Source organism: Sarcophilus harrisii, chromosome 2 (assembly GCF_902635505.1).
Source record: "Sarcophilus harrisii chromosome 2, mSarHar1.11, whole genome shotgun sequence".
NCBI lineage: Eukaryota > Metazoa > Chordata > Mammalia > Dasyuromorphia > Dasyuridae > Sarcophilus > Sarcophilus harrisii.
The window spans coordinates 554,956,209-554,981,054 of NC_045427.1; the positions used below are offsets into that span (position 1 = coordinate 554,956,209).

At 32.8% G+C, this 24,846-nt stretch overlaps 2 protein-coding genes across 5 annotated transcripts in view; one reads left to right on the top strand and one right to left on the bottom strand.

The window, feature by feature from the left end:
• The window catches only part of HDGFL3 (HDGF like 3), a 141,181-nt gene that overhangs the window by 78,945 nt on the left and 37,390 nt on the right, over window positions 1–24,846 (top strand). Inside the window, exon 6 of one of the 3 annotated variants that reach the window (XM_031955678.1) lies at window positions 21,886–24,058. The exons of 1 other annotated variant lie outside the window; for it this stretch is intronic. In XM_031955678.1, coding sequence (XP_031811538.1) covers window positions 21,886–21,957 — 72 coding nt within the window. In that variant the 3' untranslated portion in view covers window positions 21,958–24,058. Of the gene's footprint in view, window positions 1–7,126; window positions 9,337–21,885; window positions 24,059–24,846 lie in introns of those variants that run through there. One more of the 3 variants, XM_003755456.4, reaches the window with a different exon arrangement.
• The window catches only part of TM6SF1 (transmembrane 6 superfamily member 1), a 41,736-nt gene continuing 26,420 nt past the window's right edge, over window positions 9,531–24,846 (bottom strand). For both annotated transcript variants that reach the window (XM_003755455.4, XM_023496541.2), the window contains one exon: window positions 9,531–10,110. In XM_003755455.4, coding sequence (XP_003755503.2) covers window positions 9,919–10,110 — 192 coding nt within the window. In that variant the 3' untranslated portion in view covers window positions 9,531–9,918. The remainder of the gene's footprint in view (window positions 10,111–24,846) is intronic.

A 24,846-nucleotide genomic window follows, 5' to 3' on the forward strand; every position in this document is an offset into this window, starting at 1 on the left:
AGTAGGAGAAGGGACAGTTGGTACCAAAAATAACAGTTTTCAAATTGCTGAACATTAACTGTTCATACTCTAAATGTGAGACCTTTATCTACCAGTTGATTTATTTGCTGTTAGAGGACCTAATCATAACCATATTGATATTCTTGCTTCAGGAAAGGTAAAAAATGAAGTTTAAAAGGAGAGTGACTCAAAGGATCTGCGTGGATGGACAAATAAAAAGAATTGATGAAATTGTGTTTTCATAGACAAGAACAAATATATCATGAACTCCTTGGTCATATTATCTTGTATTTATCAAAGTGAGCATATGTAGACTACAATGAAGTTAATTATAGCTTATTCATCAGTATCATTTGCAAAGGATAAAATAAAAAAAAATTCTATGAAGAATTAAATAAGATCCTTAAAGTAAGGCTATTTACCTTGACATCTACTGACTTCATTGTGAAGATGGGCACAGAGAAGGATCCTAGGAACATAGATTTAGAACTTAAATCAATTATGGAAATCAGAGAGATCCATAGTTGATCAGAGAAAATACCGGTCCAGGTTCAAGAAATGAACAAGATTAAAGACTTGTAGATTATTCAGAAATCCTTACACCTGTATGTCATGAATAGTTTCTTCAAGAAAAGAATTGGAAGACATTAGATGTGGCAAGCAACAAATAAGTCCAAAAAATCTGAAAACTATATTCCATCAAAAAAGAAATAATTGGTTACCCATGTGAGAGTAATTTCATAATCAGTTTGGCGGTGTACAGTTGGATCATTAACTGGTTAAAGATCTAAATCATTAAAATGGGGAAAAAAAAACTACAGTATTACTCCAACATGATCATTTTAAATAATGTTTACTTTAAAAATAAAGGCACTGACTACACTACCATTTCTTTAAAATATTTTAACTTTTACAAAATGTTTATCATAATGAAGAGACCAAAAGATCTCAGGGGGACAAACTCAGGCAATTAATACTTGACCTCTTTGTGAAATGGAAAAACATAACAATCCTAGGCAACGCTGGTTGAGTACAAGCTCATTGGTGAAACTGTGCAAAATTATAAGCAGGGAAGAGGTCATCACAAAACAATGTGAAGCTGTTACAAGGAAACAAACTTACAAAGAGGCTCAGCAAAAACAGATCATCTAGCAAACTTTTTTATCTTTATTTCTTTTATTTATTTATTTTTTGGTAAAACTGAAAGAAGAAAGTACTAAAAACTAGGGAGATCAGGAAAAGTTTCCCTAAGGAAGTACAATCTGTATTAAGTTTGAAAAGAAGGCTTCTTTTTCTTTCTTTCTAACTTTTTTTTTTGGTCCAACAAAGAGATGCAAAATGAAACATATCTGTTAATATTTTTTCTATCATTTTATCATTATTACAATTGCATTTGAATGAATCCTACATATAGAAGTGATGTTGTAATTTCAGAGCCACACAAGGATCTTTTTTTAAAAAGGTTTCAAAAATATATCTTTGGGTTATCTTTTGTAAGAGATTCCCAAAGAATATGAAAAAATCTCAAATGTTATTATTATTCCAAGCAGGCACCTGAGAAGACATTAGTGGTTATCATCCCATAGGCCTGCATTTTCACCTCTATAAACTTTTTAATGTGAATATTCAATGTGTATATTGTGTATGTGTGTGATACAAAAAAAGAAGGAATCAGGAAAACTGCTACAGATAACTTTCTACATCATTACTTCACAAACATATAATTGACTGAAAATTAAAAGATAATCTAGTAGAAAATAAAAGATAAGCTTTGTTTGGTTTTCAGTTGTGTCTTGATTCCTTATGTCCCCTTTTAGGGTTTTCTTGGCAAAGCTCATTTTACAGATGAGGAAACTTAGGCACACAAGGTAAAGGAACTTGCCTAGGGTCACACAGCTAGTAAGTACTTAAGCCAGGTTTTCCTGGCTCCAAGTCTGGCATTCTATCCACTATGTCACATAGCTGTCATTGCTCTACCTTACTGTTAGTGATAACAAAAAATAACAACATGTTGTTGTTTGTCCTTCTTTCTCAAAGAGGACCATGATATCAGGGAGGGGTTGCCATGGCATGCAAGTGAATTGGATTTAGTTGAGGAAGGGCTGTGCAAGGTCACCTGCCTCACTTTTCCCTCCAGAGGCATCTGGGTTCAATGGCCAGATATAAATCCAGATGACTAGAGATGGCCTTGAATACACTGGGAGACATTCAACAAGTCTCAGTTTGACTGAGGGTAGACCCATTCAGACATAAAGGTTAGGAAGCAATTGAGGCAAAATGTCTCCTCTTTCACTTGGCAGAATAAAATAACATAGACTTTAACAGGATTCTCCTCAGTGTATATTAAGATCATAAAATAATCCTTACTGGATTTAACCACAAAGATAAATGTGTTCAATAATCCTCTGATTATTATTTCAAGTGAGACATAAAACAGACACCTGTAGTTGCCAGGTATATAGATTTATCTTGTTTTCAAGAAAGATCCTGCCAAAAATGCAAATGAAAGAGGGATTGTTTATAGATGCTAAGGTCTTCCACATGTTCTTGCATGCAGATGGTGTTGTTGTTGATTGCAAAAAGTCAGAGAAAAAACTAGAGGGCCTCCTGGATGGGATCCATGGCACTCAAAAGAGAATGGCTCAGCAACCTACATAGGAAAAACCAAATGGGTGATGAATACATATTGCTCAGATGATGACATATAGTTGGAAGTGTTAGCCTATTGAATACTCTACACTGATCAGACCACATCTGGAGCTCTGGAGTTCTGGATGCTGAATTTTAGGAAAGAAATTGAAGAACTGGAGCATATCTATAAGATCATAAGATTGTATATTTAGAGCTGGAAGGAATTTTTTTCATATTAACACTAATGGGCAGTTAGATGGCACAGTGGATAAAGCACTGGTCTTGAAATCAAGATTCTGAGTTTCCTTATGTATAAAAATAAGGATCCTAATAGCACCAAATTCTCAGGGTTGTGTGAGAGAGAGAGATCAAATGAAATATTTATATAGTTCTTAGCATAGTGCCTGGCACATAGTAGGTGCTATATAAATATTATCCATTATTATGACTTGCAGTAGAGGAAGGAATATGTAAATCACAATTCCATTGACATATAGAAGTATAAAATAAACTTGTTTTGAATGGCAGTTTTTATTTAACTTACTTCTGAGTGCCCATCATGTATTATTTTGTTTTCTGTATGTGAAATTTATATATATAAATAAAATATCATATAGTTTACATTTTCATGATCAGACTGAGATCCCCATGTATTTTTAATTAGCTTCATTTATTGCAGATGATAGAGTGATGGTAACACACAAGTAAATCCTTACTTAACCATACTTTCAAACATTAGATTTTAAAATATATAAAACCTCCATTTGTTCATAATATTTTGGTAATCATATAAGATCATAGTTCATAAATTTAGAGGTGGAAGTCCAGTTTAATTCAATAAATATTTATTAAACAGCTACTGTGTGCCAGACACAGTACATTAAACTCTGGGAATATAAAGAAAGGTAAAACACAGTCCCTGCTCTCAGGGAACTCATAGTCTACTAGGAAAGTGACACAAAAAACAAGCTATGTACAGGATAAATGGGAAATAAATAAAACAATGAAGTCAACTAAAAGGGGATTAAAAAAGGATTTTTTTAGAACTAGGATTTGAAAAAATCCAGGAAAACCTGGAGGCAGAAATAAGGGGGGAGAAAATTCCATACATAAAGTACAACTAAGGAAAATGATTGGTATTGGGAGATGGAGTCTTGTTCAAGTAACAACAAAAAGGCTACCTTAACTGGATGGAAGAGTTGGGGATGAAGGAGAGGTTAAGGTATAAGAAGACTGGAAAAGTAGGGAAGGGAGACATTATATAAAGGGTTTTGAACACAAATCAGAGAATTTTTATATTCAATCTCAGATTAAAAAGAGATTCTCTGGAGTTTATTGAGTAATCTGATAAATTCAGACTGTCTCTTTAGAACGGATCATTGAGTTCAATCTCCTCATTTTAGAGATTAATAAACTGAGACCTAGGGCTGTTAAGTGACTTACTCAGGATCATACAACTTTTAAATGTCTGAGACAAATTTAGGTCTTCATGACCCCAAATAGAATGCTATATAAAGTTGAGCTTCTCATGGACAAATGCAGTACTGAAGTTGAAAAGACTACTACTGTTGACATTTTATATTGAATAGTAATATTTCCTTAGAATGCTATAGGATGATATGATCCCAAGGATTTCCATTAGTTCAATTAAAAATTTAAATGACAATTTAGTTTTTTTTCCCTATCTGTATCTATATATGTTGTTGTTTTCACCAAAGTTATTATTTAATAAGATGACTGAACATTAAATTGGTTGGTTAAAAATTTGTAATTATCTTAAGTCCTACTCACCAGTGCTTTATCATGCCATGGAAGTGGTCCTGGGGTCTGGGAGGTTATGCCAGCAGAGCCCAGCTTCTGGGTTCTGCTGTTCCAGAAGGGTTTCAAAGAGAGCACTGATGATAGAGCCTGCCAGCTTTCCAAGAACCAGACTAGATAAGGTTTTGGGAAAGGTCTATTACTAGTACCCTAACCACCAAGTGATATATATATTTTTTTTTACCATAGCAATGCAATTATTGTAATGAATGTATATATATATATATATATATATGTGTGTGTGTGCATATCTTTACATATATATATATATATATATATATATATATATATATGGGGGGTAATTATGTATGCACACACACACACATACACACATATACATCTTTCCTTAAAGGAAAAAAAATTATATTCTCCCAAAGACAAAGCCTCCAAAGTACCTTTAAGCCTAATCTTATCTCTAGTATTTTTATTTATTAATAAACAAGTAGTTGTGTGTATTAGGAAAAATTACAGAATGTGAGTACTATTTTTTTTTTCTTTAGAGAGGCATTCGGGATTAAGTGACTTGCCCAGAGTCACACAGCTAGTAAGTGTTAGTTAAGTTTTTGATTTGAATTTAGGTCTCCTTGATACCAAGGCTGATGCTCTATCCATTACATCATCTAGCTACCCTGTGGCTATTATTTGATACTTTCCCCCCATGAATGTAGATGAAAGGGAGTTAGGAGATGCACTCTCTGTGACCCTAAGAGGAAAGAAAATTTCATAACTTTTTCCCCCTATTACTAAGGTTATTTTCAAATGGAGAAATTTCATAGGCTGCAGCTATATGTATTTTATGTAATGAAGAGCTGAAGCAAGCTTTGGCAAAAAGGCTTTAGAAATTGAATTACCCACCTAACTGCCTAAACTCCCCTATTTTTCATGTGAAAACAGCCATAGGGGGAGCCTATTTCTACTAATGATGGAAAAGTATTCATCTGGGGGAAATATAAACTCTCTCAAAATAAACTTCTAATATCCTGATACAGTTAAGGAGGATTATATTGGGAAATTATTCTGATTTTAGTAAAATGGCATGAATGAACATTATTAACTCTGCAAAAAAGGAAAACGAAGAGAAATGTATTTCTCTTATAAAAAGGTGATTTCTAAATTTCTTGTCAGTTCTTTAAAAGTTTATATTGTGAATTTCTGCATTCGCCCTCCCAAATTCTTTATTAACTGTATTTTGAAGAGCAAAATGTTTACATTTCTATAATTTCAACTTTTTTTCTCCTGTTTCTCAAAACTACATGTTACAAGTTTTAGTGATTGTCAAGAATAATGTGTATATTCTTCAATTCATTATCTTTCTCACAGAATCTTCTTCTCTTTCAAACTTTACTATTACTGTGGAAGATACTACTGTCCTCCATCACCTCAGCTTGCACATCCAGTATTATCTTCAACTCCTTCTCCCACACCTCCCACATCAGACCATTACCAAATCTTGATGTTTCTATCTTGACGTTTCTTACATGTGTTCTTCTGTTTCCACTTCCACAGCCACTAGCATGGAGGCACTCACTGGCTCACCCCTTCCTGCCTTTCCCTTCTTCTTATCTTTTGCCTCCTTCATGTACTCTTTAATCCAGCAGTATAGACCTATTTACAGTTCCTTGAACATGACATCATCTCCAGCCTCCATGACTTTGAGCATTACATTGAATGCATCTTCACCTTGTAGTTGCCCTGACTTCCTTTCAGCCTCAGTTAAAATCCCATCTTTTGTAGGAGGCTTTTAATGGTCCCTCCCAATTTTAGCCCTCTCAGATTACCTTTCATTCTCTCTATATATATGTTTTTGTAGGCATCTGTGTATATAAATATACATATATATACACATACTTAAATGTGTGTACATACATATGCATATATGGTATATACATAAACATATGTATACTTCTTTCTGGCTGTCTGTTTGGATGTCTGTAAATATATCTATTTATCTAACTGATCTATCTTGTATGCTCCTAGTTATTTACTTACTGTCTCCCTGGTTAGAATGTAAACTTCTTCGAGGACAGGGACTTTTTGTAGTTTTTTGTATCCAATGCTTAGCAGGATTTGATACATAGTAAGTGCTTTATAAAGCCTTGTTTGTTTTTAAATGACCATTTTCAGTATCTCACCTTTCTTGTTGACACTAATTATCCTAGAATGATTTTGTATCAGAGAATGTCATTTTTTGTTTACTGTAAAGGCCAATAAATAATTAGAAAATTTCAGGATTTTAATTACCTTCATTGAATTCTGTACATTTCAATTATCCTGTATTATCTGTTTTGAATGAGACACTGGGAATAGAAAGACAAAAATCAAAACATTTTGCCCTTAAAAAGCTTAGTTCCACTCATCTAAATTGTAGTTTTTTATTACAAAAGTTTTCCCTTAGAGAGACCTTCCTAATGTTTTTTAATGTATTCTTTAACTTGTACTGATCTATGTTTATGTACAAATAGATATGTATTTGTGTATGTATCTATCTTTATCTAGACATATACAGGAAGATACTCCTCACAAGCTGTTTCCTCAGTGTTTGTGAATATTACAATATTGAGTATAAACAAAATCTAAAAGATCAGGCTTAAATACAGTATTTAAAAATCTCACTTTTGTATCATAACAAATTCAACTCTTATAGCCACCTAATGGTACGTTTTCTTCTTTTTTACAGACTTAACCAACATAATGAATACTGAATAATAAGGGAAACCACAAGAAGGTTACATGTTTGATTGTCTCGGGTTTGATATGAATCAACACATACTCATTGTTACCATCAATAGTCCCAGTTTGTATGCACATTATTCACATTCCTCTCTGTTGTGTTTGCAAAAAAAAAAAAAAAAAAATAAGACATTTTAGTCTTTTCTAAGGGTTATCGATTAAATTTCTCATTTGGCTGCATGAAGTTGCCCTTAACCATGGACTGATGATGATGATGATGATGATGAAGATTTTTACACCAAGTTGTACATCTGGATATTTTACCATAGAAAGGGCAGTTCTTATCATCCTCCTCTCACTTCTACCCCACCTTCTCCCACCACTAAATTAAATCCAAATCAGCATTTTTACAAAAGAGCCTAACAATATAAAGTTTAGGAATAATATTTCCCTTCATGATGAAATTTGGGGATTGATTGCTAGAGAGAGAATTTTAAATTATCACAAGATCATTCCTTGTTTGTTGATTGATTGAAAATGAAAGCAAAATTGTTCTTGATTCATGCCATGTGCAGAATATTCAATAATGTTGTAAAATACCTATTCCTTAATAGAAATAGCTAGCTAAAAGCTAATATTTCTCAAAAAAAAAATTACGTTGTTATATACACAAATTCACTTAGTTTCTCTATGTGATGTTAGTAAAAGTCTTTTGTGTTCCTTTAGATTAAGACAAGGACTTTTTTTTTCCAATACCAATATGACTTGAACTAATTACTTATGTATCATGTACCTTTCATTTTTAAGCCTATTTATGATACAGCAGCCCTATGGGAAACCAAAACAAATCACTGACTTTAAAATACTGAAAGGCTTAAAAAAAAAAAAAAGAACTTATTCTTCTCTTTCTTTTGGAAATAGAGCTAGACTAGTAAGTAATCATTCCAGAACCATTATGTGTACATTATTGTTGCAATTGTGATAATAGAAAATTTTATTTATTTTTATGCCAGCTAATATTGTGAAAACATATTTAGTCAGTTTGGTTTTTCAATCCTTGTTATGCTTGTCCTTGGAACATCTTTCGCGTATTCAAGGTTTGTAGTTGAAAAGTTTACTGTAAAAAAAAAAATCAAAAACAAAAAAAAATGTATTGTTTTTACAGAATAAATTTATTGGAATGTGTATTGGGAGTAAGATTTGAGGTTGTAAGCAACTAAGCTAGTGTCATTTGGCTTCATACATGTAATAATGTGGGGTATTAATGTAACTCAAGTATTAAAACAAAATATTGTTAACAAGAAGTTGACAATAGAATTAAGTGCAGGTGAGGTTTTTTGTACGTTTTCTGGGTAATAGGATTATTAATTTACTTAAAACATATTCAAACTAGTTTTGAAAATACTGAAAAAAATGGATGCATGACCTGCATGTGTAAGATATTACCACAGCAAATGCACTCTTAGTTTCAAATATCTGTCACTATCCATGTGTTCTGCTTGGCTCTTCTTTTCTTTTGGTTTTCTTACCATATTTAAGAGATAGTGGGGTGGATCTAGAGAGCGAGGAGGGTAATTATATAAAGAAGAGAATTAATGGAAGGAAAAATATCAATGATAAATCAGGAACACTGTAGTGATGGTGGGGACTAGGAGGTATGATGTAATAATTAACCAGACACTCAAATGAAGATTCTTTACCGTATTTTGGTCTAAATACTTTTTCTCATTAATAAAAAATTGGACTTTTTCATAAGGTTTACATATACACTTTAGGAATAGAAAACAGGAAAAAGTTCAGAGGAAATAGGTAAGGAGAGCTCTTTATCACTTCCCATTTTTAAGGTTTATTAAAAAATTAAAATCCATCAAAATATCACTTCTTTTTAAGAAATGCTCACACTGAAACATGTGTTATGGATCATAATTGTAATCAGAAATCAAACTTAAGAAATTTTAAAAGAAACAAAAGTGAGTACTATGAACAAGAGAACCATATTTGGCAGAAATATATGAAATGTTTACAATAAAAATTTAAGAATTTTTTTTTCACAAAATAGGTCAAAACAGTTTATTTCAATTACAAATATACATTGAAATACAATAGAACTTTTCATTACAAATGTAAATGTAGACACCCAATGAGAAAAAATGTAACAGCCTTTTTCTGGGGATCATTTTTCCAAAAAAAAAAAAAAATTAACAAAAGCTCTAGAAGGAGTAGTCTCCCTATAACTGAAAAAAATACTATTTAAAGCAACATTTCTAAAAGAAAATGGTTTATATTTCACATTGAGATTGTATTAGAAAATACAAAGTTGATTACTAACCCCCCCCCAAAAAAAATCTGTGTTTGTATGAGAAGACTCTTTCATCAGTGATAAATGTATACAGATAACTTTTGTTCCAATGTAGTTTTATTTTTATGCTTCAATGCAGTTCAACGTGGGTTCAGTTTCATACTACTTGTAATTGTTGACATTTCAATAATTGCATTTGTGCAAATAAAATAATGAAATAATATAATCACTGAGTAATAGGAAATGCCAAAAGTTTATTCACAAATAATTTAGAAAACATTTTTTAAACTCTCAGTTTAAACATTTTTTCTAGACAAATTAGTTTTCCCTTTTCAAAAAAGAACAAATTTATCTTCAAAAGTCATAGTACAATTTATACATACAGTGTAGAATAATAATCTTTATTCAAATAATACACTTTGAAAGAGATCTTAGATCAGTATTACAGTTATTACAAAAGCAAATAACCTAGATACAAAAAAATATATATGAAGTGATTTTTATTCCTCTTTTTCATCTGTGTTTGTTTTCATGAAAAACTCTGGTTTGTAGACACATCGATAAGCCAGCAACTGAGGAAGAATTCCATAAACTATGTTCAATAGTAGGAAAAACATTTTAGCCTCCTCAGGGACTCTGTAAATAAAAGGAGTCCTGGCATGAAGAGAAGCACCAATGTGGGAAAATTGAGCCTGTTGCACATAAAACAAAAATTGGTCAGCAGGAAGTTTGCTTTCAGATGAAGGCATAACTGTAAAAACGATTCAGTATTACTGTACACATGTGCCCTTATAAACAGTCTTACTCTCAGACATCTCACTTTATGAAGGTCATTGGTCTTTAGAATTTCACCAAGTTTGGGTCTTTCTTGATGTAACTGTCCAAATAAATTGTACCATCCTTGACATGGTTAGAGTGTGGCAGCTGTGTTTTTGAACCTCTTTGCTAAACTCTACTAATGGCTTAATTATTCCCCATATTAACATAAAATTCTTAATTAAATCACAAGTTTTGCTATGCTGTACATTCTGAAGAGACTAAGTAGTCACTTAATTGTCATTCACTGATTAAATTTTCAGTAGAGATTCCAGAAAAAGGAAAGCTAAGTAAACGGATTTTTTTCCCCCTACATAAATAGCTAATCAAAGATATAAGCAAGAGACACAGAGGATCCTTATTTTGTTTTGTCTGCATCTGTTACCTAGTCTTTCAAGCAACTCATTCATATTAATGAACATATGTAGCAATTAACACTCTTATTATATTTGCTTTTTTATGTTTGCAACGTAAGGAATTTGGGAGGTTGTGTTGTACCCTAAGGTTGTTAAGATAATAATTGGGAAAACTAGCAGGGGTTCTTCCCAGTTTGGAAAATACGAATACAGACTATTTTTTCAGGTCAAAGCATATCATTTTACCCATTAATCTCTTTTGCCAAAATGGCATGGATTATGGAAAAAGAAAAAGGAAGTGGGCCTGTCTTTGTTTTATTGCATACTTGACTCGGTGCATTTGAAATAAAAGGAAATGACTTGAATTTCCAAGATATCATTCATGAACATGTCAGGGGGAAAAGGCATTAGAAAAATGTTTATTTTAATTAGGAAGTAAAATAACAAAATAAGAATAAGAAAAATATTAAGATTGGAATATCATTTTCTCAAAATATCTTGTTATACTTATTTGGTTATACTTCAGTGTTCGCATTTTTGTAACCTGAGTGAAATTCTTGAAAAAATTAAATAGTCACGTGTGATTTCAAAGGAAGAGCAAAGTAGACACAGACAACATGTTTTCATCATAAAGCTTGCTCTGATAGGGCACAAAAAGTAATAGAAAACTTGCTTTTAGCCCAGAAAATTTCTTTTATGTTCAGTTTCCATAAAGTAGCTTACACATAGCTTACTCTTTTAATCTAACAAATATAATAGTATTAGCATCTGACTTTAGCATTAAAACTGTCTTTGACCTCAGTTTTCTTGTCTATAAAATGGAAGCATTGGACTAGATACTTTTTCCAAGTTCCCTGTATGGGAACTAGCTAGGTGTTAGAGAGCTGATCTTGGAGTCAGGAAGATCTGAATTCAAAATCAGCCTCAGACACTTGACATTAGCTCTGAGCAAGTCACTTAACTCTGACTGCTTCACCAAAAAAGAAAAAAATAATTCCTTCTAGCTCTAAAGTTCTACAACTATGAAATGTTTATTAATTAGACATGTTACAAGTATTTTAAGGAAATAGATTTTTACTGCTGGATTGAGTTTTTTGGTGATGGTTGTTGCTATTTTATGGAGATAGAAGTAAATGTAGCATATGATATGCTATATTATTATTGGGTTATGGTCAAAATTAGTATATAGTCAACATAGTGATCCTCTTACACATGATAATTTCAAAGACTGGAAGTCTACTGATTTCAAATGTACCTTTTAGAATTGCTGGCCTATAACTGAAATTTCAGCATAAGAGCTGCAATCCTTAGAATGGTGACAAAAATGTACCTCAATTTCCTAAAAGGGGGTTTTTCTAGATGGGAGACATAAGAATACTAGAGTTTTAAGACTGGTGTCAGAGGAGGGATAATCTTCACTAAGAATGAAAGACAATGGTGGCATTTCTAGAAACACCAAACCAAAATATTCAAGTTTAATTCATTTTGTCTTTATTGACATTTTTCCATCTCATAAATAAAAGAATTTGAAAAAATTACAAGGCAGGTTTTGAAAGAATTGGAAATAAGAGGCAGCAGAGATATCATGCAACAATGTTAAGATTTGTAGAGAAACCTATAGAAAGGTTTTCTCTAAGCTTTTCCCTGCACTGTTCAAATGCAGTTAGTACCTCATTTTCACAAACACCAAATTCACAGCAACATGCAAAACAATTCATGTATTTAGATTAGATTGTAAGCCATCTGGGCAGGTACTATGTCTAATGTTCTGTACAGCGCCTAGCGCATTGTTGGTGCTCAATAAATGTTAAATAATGGCTTTGAAATTGTCAAAATACAAAACCATTCTAAGAAATATTTGTAATCTTTTTTATATGTAAGTTAGCATACTTTTTCTAATTTATTTGACAGACTAAAAAGGATGAATCATTAAGTTTCTAATCATAAATTTTCTTGTTCAAACAGAGTAATGAGATCAATTTATAGAACCTAGATAATTAATATATTGTTAATGAACTGATAACTAACAGACAAAGTCTGTGTGACCATATCCCAAAATATATTTGTGTCCATTGGAAAAATTCAAATCACATGGCTAAAGTAAATTAAAGAATTGTAGTCCTATACCAGAATTTCTGAAGGGCAACAGGAATATATAGGCCACAGAGAAATAGTCTGGAGCTTTGGGGAATATTTCCACATATTGACAGTTACAGAGACCTGACATACCTAAAGTGTGTAAAAGGACTCTGTTACAAATATGGGATCGAGTGGGCATTTTGAGATCCCTAATGATTACAGGCACCCCATAACAGTGTAGTGCACTGGATTTGGATCCCAGTTCTACCACTTTGTCTTGTGACATTGTCCATGTTATATAACTTCATCAAGTGTTTCAGTTTCTTCATCTGTAAAAAGAGGGAATTGGGCTCTCTAAGTCTAAATCTTAAGATGACAAATTATCATCTAGGGGTGTGAGCTCTGCTTCCCTTCCCTCCTCCCCCAATCTTTTAGTTATTAATATAGTTTGACTTTTTTAACACTGAAAGGATAAAATAAATTAAATTCTCAAAGCTCATAACTATGTAAGTAAATCTGTCTTCCAATAAATAGACTGGACCAGTGATCTTGAAAATCTACAGCTATTTCTGAATGCTCAGCTTGATGTGCTTTATATTCTATTTCAGTCTATAGAGATGTCCAAAAACCACAAGCAAAAGGTAAAACTGCAAATTTGGGTGATTATACAATTAATCTGATCAATACAGGGCTAGCATCTCACTGAGAATTTTAAAATCTTATTTATCCTCAGTGAGTGGCAGATATACTTGAAGAGATGCACTATTTCAGTGCCAGAAACAAGGTCCATATACCAAGATAAAAAATCCAGCTCTTGATTATTGACGTTAAAAAACAAATGAACAGAAAGCCAAAACCCTTGTTTTGTTTCTTCTGACGTTTTGCCTATTTCCCATTGTTATGTCTGATGAAAAAGAAAAACTAAAAATGACCACAATGCTCATAAAAAAGGCTATGGTTTCCCCTCATTTTTTAGGTGGCATAGTAGATAGAATATTGGACGTGGAGTCAGGTGAATGTGAGTTCAAATACAGCCTTAGATATTTACTAGCTGTGTGACCTTGGCAAGTTAATTATATTTGCCCCCACTTTCCTCATCTGTAAAATGGGGATAATACTTACTTCCCAGAGTTATTGTAAAGATATAGGAACATAAAAAGTGTTTTTCAGATTTTAAAGCATCACATAAATGCTAGCTGTCATTATTATCTTTCTGTTTTTCAGTTTCTTCTTCAAGTACTCTTTAAGCTTTTAGAAACACCTTTTTTAAAAAAAAGACAATAAAAAAGAAATATAAAGCACACTCCCCCAATTCTTACCCTCAAGTAATTTAACAATTATAGGAGCAAAAAATCCCAGGTCAACTCTGTAGGCAATCAGTTATCCAAAATAATATTATTACAATATTATTTTTTAAAAATAAATTCGACTGCACTTGAATAGTTGGAAAAGTCAAAGGATTTTTATTTATGAGGAATAAAAAGACTACACAAAAAATTGGGTTCCTCAGCCTGCTTCTGCTTGGGTAGTAATGCTGATTTGGCCATAGGATCGGGAAGAAATTAATAAATAATGCAACCATATTAATATGAAATAAATGAGCAGATTAATCAGTTAATCTTAGTTGCTCTGCTGAAGTCATTGTACTTTTCTTTTCTGGCTTCTTTAATTTCTAAAATAATCATGTGTACAGGTTATTTTCACAACTTTCAAATTAATTAATTCATTTCACAGGTAGAATAATGATTTTCATTATTTCTAAATTGTAAAAATAATACTGGTTCTTAGCCTGTATTGTGATCAAAATATTGACTTCTGTTTAATTTATTCAGTTATATTAATTATGTTATATTAAGAAAAATATAAAGTGACAATTTCTCTGGAGAACAACAGAAAATATACATTTCTGCTGATTTTTTTAATTACATAAATACCTACAAAATGATTCCATTAGTCAGTCACCAAGCAGGCTAGAATGTTTATCAACCAGAATTACAGTAAGAAAATAGCTGTTTGTTTGGAATCCACAGTTGTGAATATGAATGGATTCCCTAAAATTATTGCCTATGGTAATTTTTATCTTGGTTTAATTTTGTTGTTTGTTTTATTTGGTTTGTTCTGGGTTGGCTTTTTTTCCCTTACAATTCACAATGATATCACTTTCTGTTACTATTTGGATATCAGTTCCCTATCCAACCCACATGTCAACCATCTGTCTATTCTAAGTTCTAAAACACAGTTGTGCAAACTTTGGCCTAGTAAAGGTTGCCCTCTGGCATCCTTCTCATGCTTTATTTTGCTCTAAACATTACCACCCTTTACAGTGTCTCTGCTTCAGTTATAGGAATCTAGCTCAGTCATAATGTCCCAGTGACAAGAAATGCCTAGAAATTTGAGCAAATATTTATTAAGCACCTATTTTATATAAACTATGTATTGAGAAAGCAAGAATTAGAAACCTTCAAAGAAGAGGTAGGATTTTAATTTCAACTTGGAAAAAGTAGTCAAATACTGTACAGCCAGAATAAGCAGTAGGCAAAGTTATATAAAGATAACTCACATTTTAATATAAAAATAACACATGGCCTACTTAACTTTCATCTTTTGATTATGCTCCATGGAAAAAACCAAGTGGACCCACTATGCTAGAAAATACGATAGCTTTCAGTTTTCTCAGGGATAAAAAATGGGTTCTTTAAATTTGATTTCAACTAAACACCTTGAATTTATTTAAAGAATTATCTTCTAAGTATCTTATCTTGGAATTCCAAGTGAAATAACTTAGAAAAGTGCCTGTAACATAGAAACATTGTCTCAGATTTGAAAGACCTACCTGATCCATGAATAGGAATCCACGGAGTGTATAGTGTAGTCAACAAGTTCTCCTGTGAGGGGGAACCCACTAATTCGTTTTTCTACAATTTTATCCACTTCTCCAATACCTTAAAGAAAATAAGTGTATTTCTTCTCTTCCACAATAGGTCTTGGAACATTTGATGAGAGTTATCAAGTCCTCCTCCCTAAATCTTTTATGAGCCACCATCCCTAGAGTTTTTTCAACTTTTTCTTATATTATATGAACTTAATGTACTTTATCAATATGCTGTTTATTTTAACATATAGTACATATTACACATAATATGCTCTTATATATGTACATATAAAATGAACACACTGTATGTATATCTCTATAGATAGAGTTTTACACACTTACATACATTGGTTGCTCTCAGAAGCTTTTCAGCTTCCCAACATTCTTCAGTGCCCAGGATTGAACCCAGCACTCCAGATCTGTTCTTACCAGGCCAAAATGCAAATGTACCAGCCTTACTTATCTAGTCTTAGCAACTATTCCTTTCTTAATTGAAGACCAAAATCACGTCAACATTCCTGTCAGCTATATCACACTGTTAACTCATCTAAAGTGTGTAGAATGTGGGCAAAAGCTTCCTATTCTTTGGTAGACTGAGTGCTAGCTGGCTGTGTCTCTTCCATCTTGTATTTGTAATGCTGACCTTTTAAATCCAATTGTAAGACTTTATGTTTATCCATATCTTATTCTGCCTTTGGATTTCCCCCAATATCTTGCTTGCCTGTTGAGGTCTTTCTGAATTTGAATTCTTGTAATTCAATGTGAATCATACTTCCCAACAATGTCCTAACAAAGGGGAAATCTGATAAGCATACTATCCGTGCAATCACTGAAGATGCTGATAAAAACGATGAACAATGCAGAGCCAAGCACAGATGCTGGGGGCATTTCCACTTTTCTATGGAAAATAATGACTACCTTTTGGTTACAGACATTCAATCAATTTTGATGCTACCTAACTGTACTATTGTCTAGTACACTTAAGACCTATGTTGGCCAAAGGCAAAGGCATAACAAAAGAATTTCTGTCAAATGTTTAACTAAAATCTAGATAAATAATATATATATATATATATATATATTCACTTAGTCTAGATATTTTCTAAGAACAAAACAAAAAACCTAATTGAAGCTAAACTTTTCTTGGTAAAGTCATGCTGATTGTGATAACTAGCTTTTCTAAATCTTTACCAAATATTCTTTTCCTGCCACTTAATGGTTGTGTGATCCTGGGAAAGTCACTTAACACTGTCTGCCTTAGTTTCCACAATGTAAAATGGGGATGATAAAAGTACCTCCTTCAAAGAGTTGTTATGATGATTAAATTAGAGAATATTTGCAAAGATAATATTAGCACAATCCCTGGCTCTCAGTAGGTACTATACTATGTAGATGTTTATTCTACTATACTATGTAGATGTTTATTCCCTTTCCTTCCCCTTTTAATAATAATTCATCTAAGAATTTCTGCCAGAAATCAAAATCAAGTTAATTGGTCTTTGTAGACTTTACTTTAGTTTACTTTCTTATACCTCTTCCCCACACCTACCCAGAATTGGTTGGTGGGCCTTATATGCATAGTCTTTAAAGACAAAAACAAAACACCTTTCCCTCTTCATTGGTACGATTTCTCTTTGTTTTCAGAATTTTGTTCCCAAGAACTTTGCTATCCCTCTTAGGCTGACAACCCATATAGAATTTTAGTTTTTGTGGCCATGAGGTTCTCCCAATTCTTTAAAATCTGCTATTATAAATTCTAAGCCATACTTAAAATTATATTCCATTTAATTTCTTTCTCTAACTGGAATTCTAAAATAGAATGGCTTTCTTCTCAAGGTTCTCCTCATTTCTAGTCCAGCAATTGGTTCAATTGGTGAGAATTAGATCTCCATTAGAATTTCCCTTTTGGGGCTCAGTCTTCCACAATTAAAATGATGAAATTGTCAGTAAAACATGTCAGAAAATAATGAGTTGCTGTGCTTTTGGTTAAGACTCCAGATTCCAGATAATTTAAATCTCTCATCACTATTATATAATACCTAAAATCTTTTCCCTAAACTCTTCATCTATTTCCTCTTCTGTTCAAGTGCTCTATAGTTATGACCCAAAGAAAATCTTAGTTTTCATTGCACCTCTCCTCCATCCTCACATAAAGGTTCTCTACTATGTCTATGCTTCCACCTTCCATTCCTGAATTTCCTCAATATATCCTCAATATACAATATTCTCCACCCCTACACTCTCAAAAAAACCACTTTCACCTGATTTTTTAAATTTATCCTTTTAGTGTTATAATTAAATTCAACAATACTTGTAAGGTCAAACTTAATTTTTAAGATCTCAATTAAATCTTGTTATTCATATTTGATGCACCTGTGCATAAATATTGAAGCATATAGATTTGAGTACTGATCCATTCTTGAATTTTGTCTCCTGTGGAGTAGTTGTTTAAACCTGTCTAACGCTTCATGACTCCATATGGGGTTTTCTTGGTAATGATACTAGAAGTTATTTGCCTTTTCCTACATCAGCAAGTAACTCCCAATAGTGAACAGGTGACTCTATTCCTATTCTTCTGACTATTGATAGATATATATAAGCAATCTTCTCTCCCTTTTCAAACTTTTTTTTTTAACCTTTTTGTTTTTTGTTTTTCTTCAAATGGATTCCAGACAAGTTTTTGTTAGCTAGACTTCATCTCTGACCAGTCCCTTTTAATTCTGTATTTTAAGCCACTGTAAACCAAGTGGTCATCTAATTTTTAAAATTTAGCTTAAGTATTTAAGCCCAAATAAGTAAAAATAGATCTTATGAAAGAAACCCATTGGAATGGATGATACTTTTTCTATGGTGATATTAGTAGTCTGCCAAAGCCAACTTATTTCTGAATGATGGATGATGACAGATCAGATAAAGCTAGTCACTGGATAAAAAATTAACTTCTTAAGTAAGTACATTTATTAACTGACATTTTATCAAGTTGGCACTTATTTGGGTCCTTCCTTTATCTTTTTTTATTCTTTTTCTTTATTTAAAACAAATACAAAAGAAATCACCATGGACATAGCAGAACATGAGAGGATTCAAATTATAAAGCAATAAATTTCTATTTCAAGAAAATCTATATAATAAAAAAAAATTACACACTACGTTTAGAGCTGTCCATCTTTTCTTTTCTTCCTTGTAAGTTTTCTTTTGTTCTATACTGTGTAGTTTTGACTTTTTACTTTCCCTTCCTCCCCCCCAGGCTATAATTAAGCACAGATATATATATACACACACATACATATTTGTATACATCTATATAAGACTGTATTATGCTTATTTCTCCTCTATTTCTCTGAAGGTGGGTGTCATTTTCCTTCCTAAATACAAGTCTTTTGATATTTTTCTAACTCTACCAACTTATCATTTCCAATATCAGAGCAATATTCCAACCTTATACTGTTTAGTTATTTTAAATGGTCTAAATAAATATTGATTAATATGGTTGACATATATTGTAGTTATTCTATTTTTCTCTTTTGATTAAATTTAACTTTGTCTGAAATTACAATTATTACCCCTGCTTTATTTTTTAACTAAAATATTCTATTCCTGATCTTTATCATTATATCTGTGTATATCTCTTGTTTTCTATCTGTCCTGATTCCTTTGCTTTACTTCCACCTGCTTCCTTCTCTTCCTATAACTTAATCTACTCCCCCTCCAAAGATCTCTCCCATATCCTCTCTCCCCACCCTTATCCTGTTCCCTTAATCTAAACCCCTCTTATCCTATTCCTTCACTTTTATTTCTTTATAAATTTTGAAGACTTATATTCCCTTCTAAATGTATGTATTATACTCTGTTTAACTCTGATCTGATGTGAATAGAGTTCCCTCTAAAAATTCTTCGCCTATGTTATCCCCTCTCCCTAACCTTATTTTTTTTGTTTAGAACTTTTATATCCTTCAAGATATATATATATATATATATATATATATATATATATATATATATATAGTGTTCCCTCTTTAACCCATTCCTAATAAAAGTAGAGTTCCAGAACCATCTGCCTTCTTCCCCATCCTACACAGTTTTTTTTGCTTTTTAGAATCACATCATTCTCAACTCTATTCTACTCTTCATGTTGTCATTTGGGGTTTTCTTGGCAAAGATACTGGGATGGTTTGCTATTTCCTTCTCCAGCTCATTTTACAAATTATTAGACTGAGGCACACATGGTGAAGTAACTTGCCAAGCTTCACATAGCCACTAAGTATCTGAACCAAAATTAAACTCACCAAAATGAGTTTTCCTGAATCCAGGCCTGATACTTTATTTACCACACCACCTACTTGCCCCCATTTCTACTCCATTTTTCTTTCAAACTGCTAAAGAAATCTTACATACAAATATACAATTTATATTTCTATGTATAAAACATAAGCTGTCCTTATGGAGTCCCTTGTAATTAGTCTTTGAGATTCACCTTACATTTCTATTAGATCTTGTATGGCAAACTTTCTGTTAAGTTCAGGTCTTTTTGCAACAAAATCCTGAAAGTCTGGCAATCCATTGAATATTCATTTTTTTCCATTCAGAATTATGCCTAACTTTTCTGGTCATGAGATATTTAACCACAATCCCAGTTCTGTTCTTCTATATATAGTGTTCCAAGACCTGTGGTCTTTTAATGTGGGCGCTGCTAGATCTTGTGTGATTCTAATTGTGGCTCCACTGTATTTATATTGTTTTTTTCTTGTTCATAATAATTTTCTCCTTGACCTGGGAACTTCAGAATTTGACCATTTTGTTCCTGTAGACTTTTTCTTCATAGGATCCCTTTCAGATAGTGATTGGTGGTTTTTTCCTAGTTGTACTTTTCCTCTTGTTTTAGTGATTCAGGACAATTTTTTGTAATTATTTCTTGTATTATATCAATGTTGCAATATGGGAGCAACCTGCCAGTGGCTGCTGGAGACCTAACTCAGACCTGTAGAATGTATCTCTTCATGTGAGAATATGATAATAATACAAGGAGCCTGAGAGGATGTTGCTGTTCTCTAACCTCTCTCCTCTTCCCTCTGTCTCCAATTTATTTCATTCCCAATCCACAAGCAACACCTGTGTCAGTAAAGGCTGATTTCTAACTCCTTCAAGTGTTAATGATTCACGGCTGTGGAGGCTCTCAGAGAATTGACCTGCCCCTTCACTTAGGCATGGTCCTTAACATATCAAGATACTTTTTTTTTTTGTATCATAGTGTTCAGACTGCCTGATTATTCTTATGTTTTGTCTTCTTGATCTGTTTTCCAGATTAGTTGTTTTCCTTTTGGTGATATCTTACATTCTCTTCTATTTTTTTTCATTCTTTATATTTTGTTTTATTATTTTTTGATCTTATATAACTTCACAGGCTATATCTTGCCCCTAATTTTCAAGAAATCATTTTCTTAAGATGCTGGATTTCCTTTTCTAGTTGGTTGACTTTCTTTTCATAATCTTGTTTTTCTTGGATTGTTTTTTTTCTCAATCTCTTATTTAATTTTAAGTCTTTTCAAGAATTCTTTGAATTCTTTTTGGGTAGGTGACCATTTGACATTACTCTGTGGGGTAGGAAGGGCTGAGGAAGAAGTGTGGGGAAAGGTACCTCTAGCCTCAGATCCTCCTTCATTTGTCCCCAACCTAAAACTAAGAACTCTGATCTCCTGCAAGTGTTCACATCAACCAGTGTTCCTGCCCTGCACTCACCAGGAGTGTGAGCTGGATTCGATATCCCTAATCAGTAGAGGTTTCCTCAATCCTCCCCTGCTCAGACTCAGATGCCCCATGCTATCCAGGATATGAACACTCCAATCACTGAAAACAAGCAAGGCTACTTCTCAGTGCAGCTAGTCCTGGGGCTCACTGCTTGTGGGAACTAGCTTGGAAGCGTTACATTTCACACGAGCCAAACTAATATCCTGGTAATGTTCTTCAGATCTTCTCCAGCTGTCCCAGGAATATACTTCTTCTGCCCTACTCTTGTTTGTTTTTGTTCTTCCTGAGGAGTTATTTTGTCTTGTTTAGGAGGGAGATCTGGAAAGTTTGAAATTTTCTGACCTACTCCAACATCTTCCCAGACTCCTCTTTTTCCTTTACTTTTAAATAGTGTTTGTTCTAGTCTGCCTAGTTCTGTGTTTAGCTAGCTGAACAAGTCTATGAAGTAGACCAAATGTGCATTAGATTGAAAAGAGTTCTCATATTTAATTTAGGGGGAAAAGATTTACTGTTCCTTGTCTAGGGTAAAATATTTCATAGAGTTATTTATATATCATTGTAGAAATCCAATACTACAGTCATGAAAATCTCTTTATCAGTGGCAGTGGGACTACCAAATTTGGACATCAGAGCCCTCAATATGTCATATGAAGAAGGAAAATTGGTACTAAAGACCAAAGATGGTAAAAGAAGCTGAATTTTTCCTTCAAATATCTAAAAGAAGAGAGAATATCAATGACCTGGAGACTATTTGAATCCTATTATTACTTTTAAAAAATGTTGAGCAATAAAAATTGATAACTAGAGGTCTGCCAATTACTGACAACCTGTATGCCTACTTTCTCCTCTCTATAAAATGATCATCTATTCCCATCAAGACCATCCCTTATAAGAAAACAGGTAAGACTTTTGCCACAATATTCTAAAGCCAACTATATTTTTTATAATCACAATTGACACAAATTGTAGAAGATCACACTGCATTTATGCTTATTAACAACACTACCAGATGTGTTCCATGAACATGTAAGAATCATTCAAGAATCATACAAGATAGAACAGAGATGACTGTATCTAAAGATCTCCAGTTATCAGAATCAAGTGAGGCATAAATCAGGCAGATAGTTTACACTTGCCAAAGATGTCTACTGCAGTCTTGGAGTGCAGTTCAGAGTTCCTTTAAACAATGAGGCTCTCTAGATACTTCTGTTTGGGGATAACATTGTGCTGATTGCAGCAGACCCCAGAATATTATGAGATGCATAATCATTCTAATAAGGTTTATAGAGGAAAATTCAATTGGATAAAGAATGTATACTCTTCAGAGTATGATAGGGAGTTCATTGATCTGCATAATTTATAGATCTGGTTCATCAATGTATGTATCTAAGGCAGACACAAAGAATAACAGAGCCATAATTGAACCTAGAGGCGAAAATGAGAAATAGAGCAGGCAGGATTGGTTTTGAGGAATTACATTGGTGGTAGACGGTGGTCATTACTAGATTGGAAGTTTTGCCAGTGAAGGACATCATGAGACACATATGACCAGAAAAGGAAGTGAGCCGGTCATGGAACAAGACTAAAAGATAACTAATGTATAAGGTATATCCTCCCATTAGTCATTTTATGAAATCTAAAGGGGCTCCAGAATGTTGTGTACTCCTACTTCAAGCTCTACAGGAGGACATGCAAAAGATTCATAGAGCAAAAGAAAGAACAGATGGATTCTGATCTGTACTTTTGGAGGAAGTGCCCATATCAATGAGTTCACAGAGCTATCAAGATATATATGTTTTCCATTTTTTAAAAAAAGGCACTAAACAGCAGTTATTACTATAGCCAAAAAATACAGAATGTGGAGATAAGAAGTAGAAAATATGGAATTGTAAAAGCATATTGTTCTTTCTAAAGATTCTAATATGCTTCATAATTTTTACAATTTTTGAGATTAAGAAGTTCTATGTATAATTTTATACTTATAACATTATACAGAAATATTTTATATTATACAGGCGCTGGCAGCCTCAATTTATAGATAAGGAACTAAGATGCAAATTGTGTATTATGCCCAGACTCAACAGAATATCTGGGGAAGGCAAAAACAGAAGCCACATTTCTCAGTCTAGAGATCTTTTTTTTAATGGCAGATCAGATACCAGAAGGAAACAAGTCCACAGGAGCCTTTATTGTTTGATATCTGCTAGTATCATTCACAACTCCAAATAGATTTTATATCAAATTATATGCCACAGCTTGGATTGGATTCTGTAACACTGAACTATCATAGCAGACCAGAATTGATTTGTCTAGCATGTCTTATTGTTTAAAGAAGGCACTGGATAAATGCTTGTTAGAGATGTTGAACTAATTTTTGACACACCATAGCAACACTGCGGAAGCTGAAGTAAATGAGAGCTTGTCTGAAAGCATTCAAAAAATATATAATGTTCTCTAACCAGTCAAGTTTCAGTCCATTTACCCAATTGCTAGGGAGAAAAAAAAGGACAAAAGATAATCACTTCACTGGTTTAACAGTCAGTTGTTAATAGGATATGATTTTGGGACACTAGGAAAGTACCTCTGCTAAAACTGACACTTGATGCTGGAAATTCCATAATTCCCTCTATTGTCCTCAGTTAAAATTAAAAAAAAAAAACTCCAGGAGAAGCAACACATGAAGTACTCTATATACTAAATAACAATGCATTTATTAGATCCTTTACTGAAAACTGGTTTTGATGAGTAAAGTGAAGAGGAGTGCTTTGTGCTCCTGGGTGGGGAAAAAGCAGAATCAGAAAGGAAAGAATAGGCCAAAAGGAGAGGATAATTGCCCAAAAGGGGAGATTGGGGAGCCAAAGGTAAATGTAACTGACTTTACAACATTGCCTAGAATGAGGGCTGGAAGAGATATTGGAAAGTTTGTGTTTGAAAGGAGATTTTTTTTTTATCCCTTTATCAAAATGTCCATTATTCACTTGTTCTTAAAACAAAACAAAATAAAAGCTTTTCCCTTGTTCATTTAATGTTTACCTTCAGGAAAGGAACACTTTTCTGATATAATGAATTATTTTTTAAAAATAATTATAATTATTTGTCAAAGAGAAAGAAAAACATGTTATGAACACAAAATTCTAACCATACTCATGAATCTCTTTTTTGAAGTTTCTTCTTGGATATTTAATGTTTGAAAATAAATTAAGATCTATTTTAGGTTGAAAAAGAATGGGGTTATGTAAAATTTGTTTAAGGTTCTGTCCTATAATTTTCATAGCTAATAATTTTTAAAATTTATAGCTGCCCAATAATAAAATGATTATACTATGAGAAGTCGTGAATTCCCCAGCATAAGTAATATGCACAATGGTTCCTTCAGGGACTTCTAAAGGAATTTCTCTTGCATTGAGCAGGATTTTGGAATATATGACCTGTAAGAGCCCTTCCATTTAAAGATTCAATGATATGCCCAAAAGAATACGGAATTTTTTAAAATTTCTATTTAACTTTTTACCATAGCTCACTCTGACATATATCATTGAATGTGTGACCTACAGTGCTAG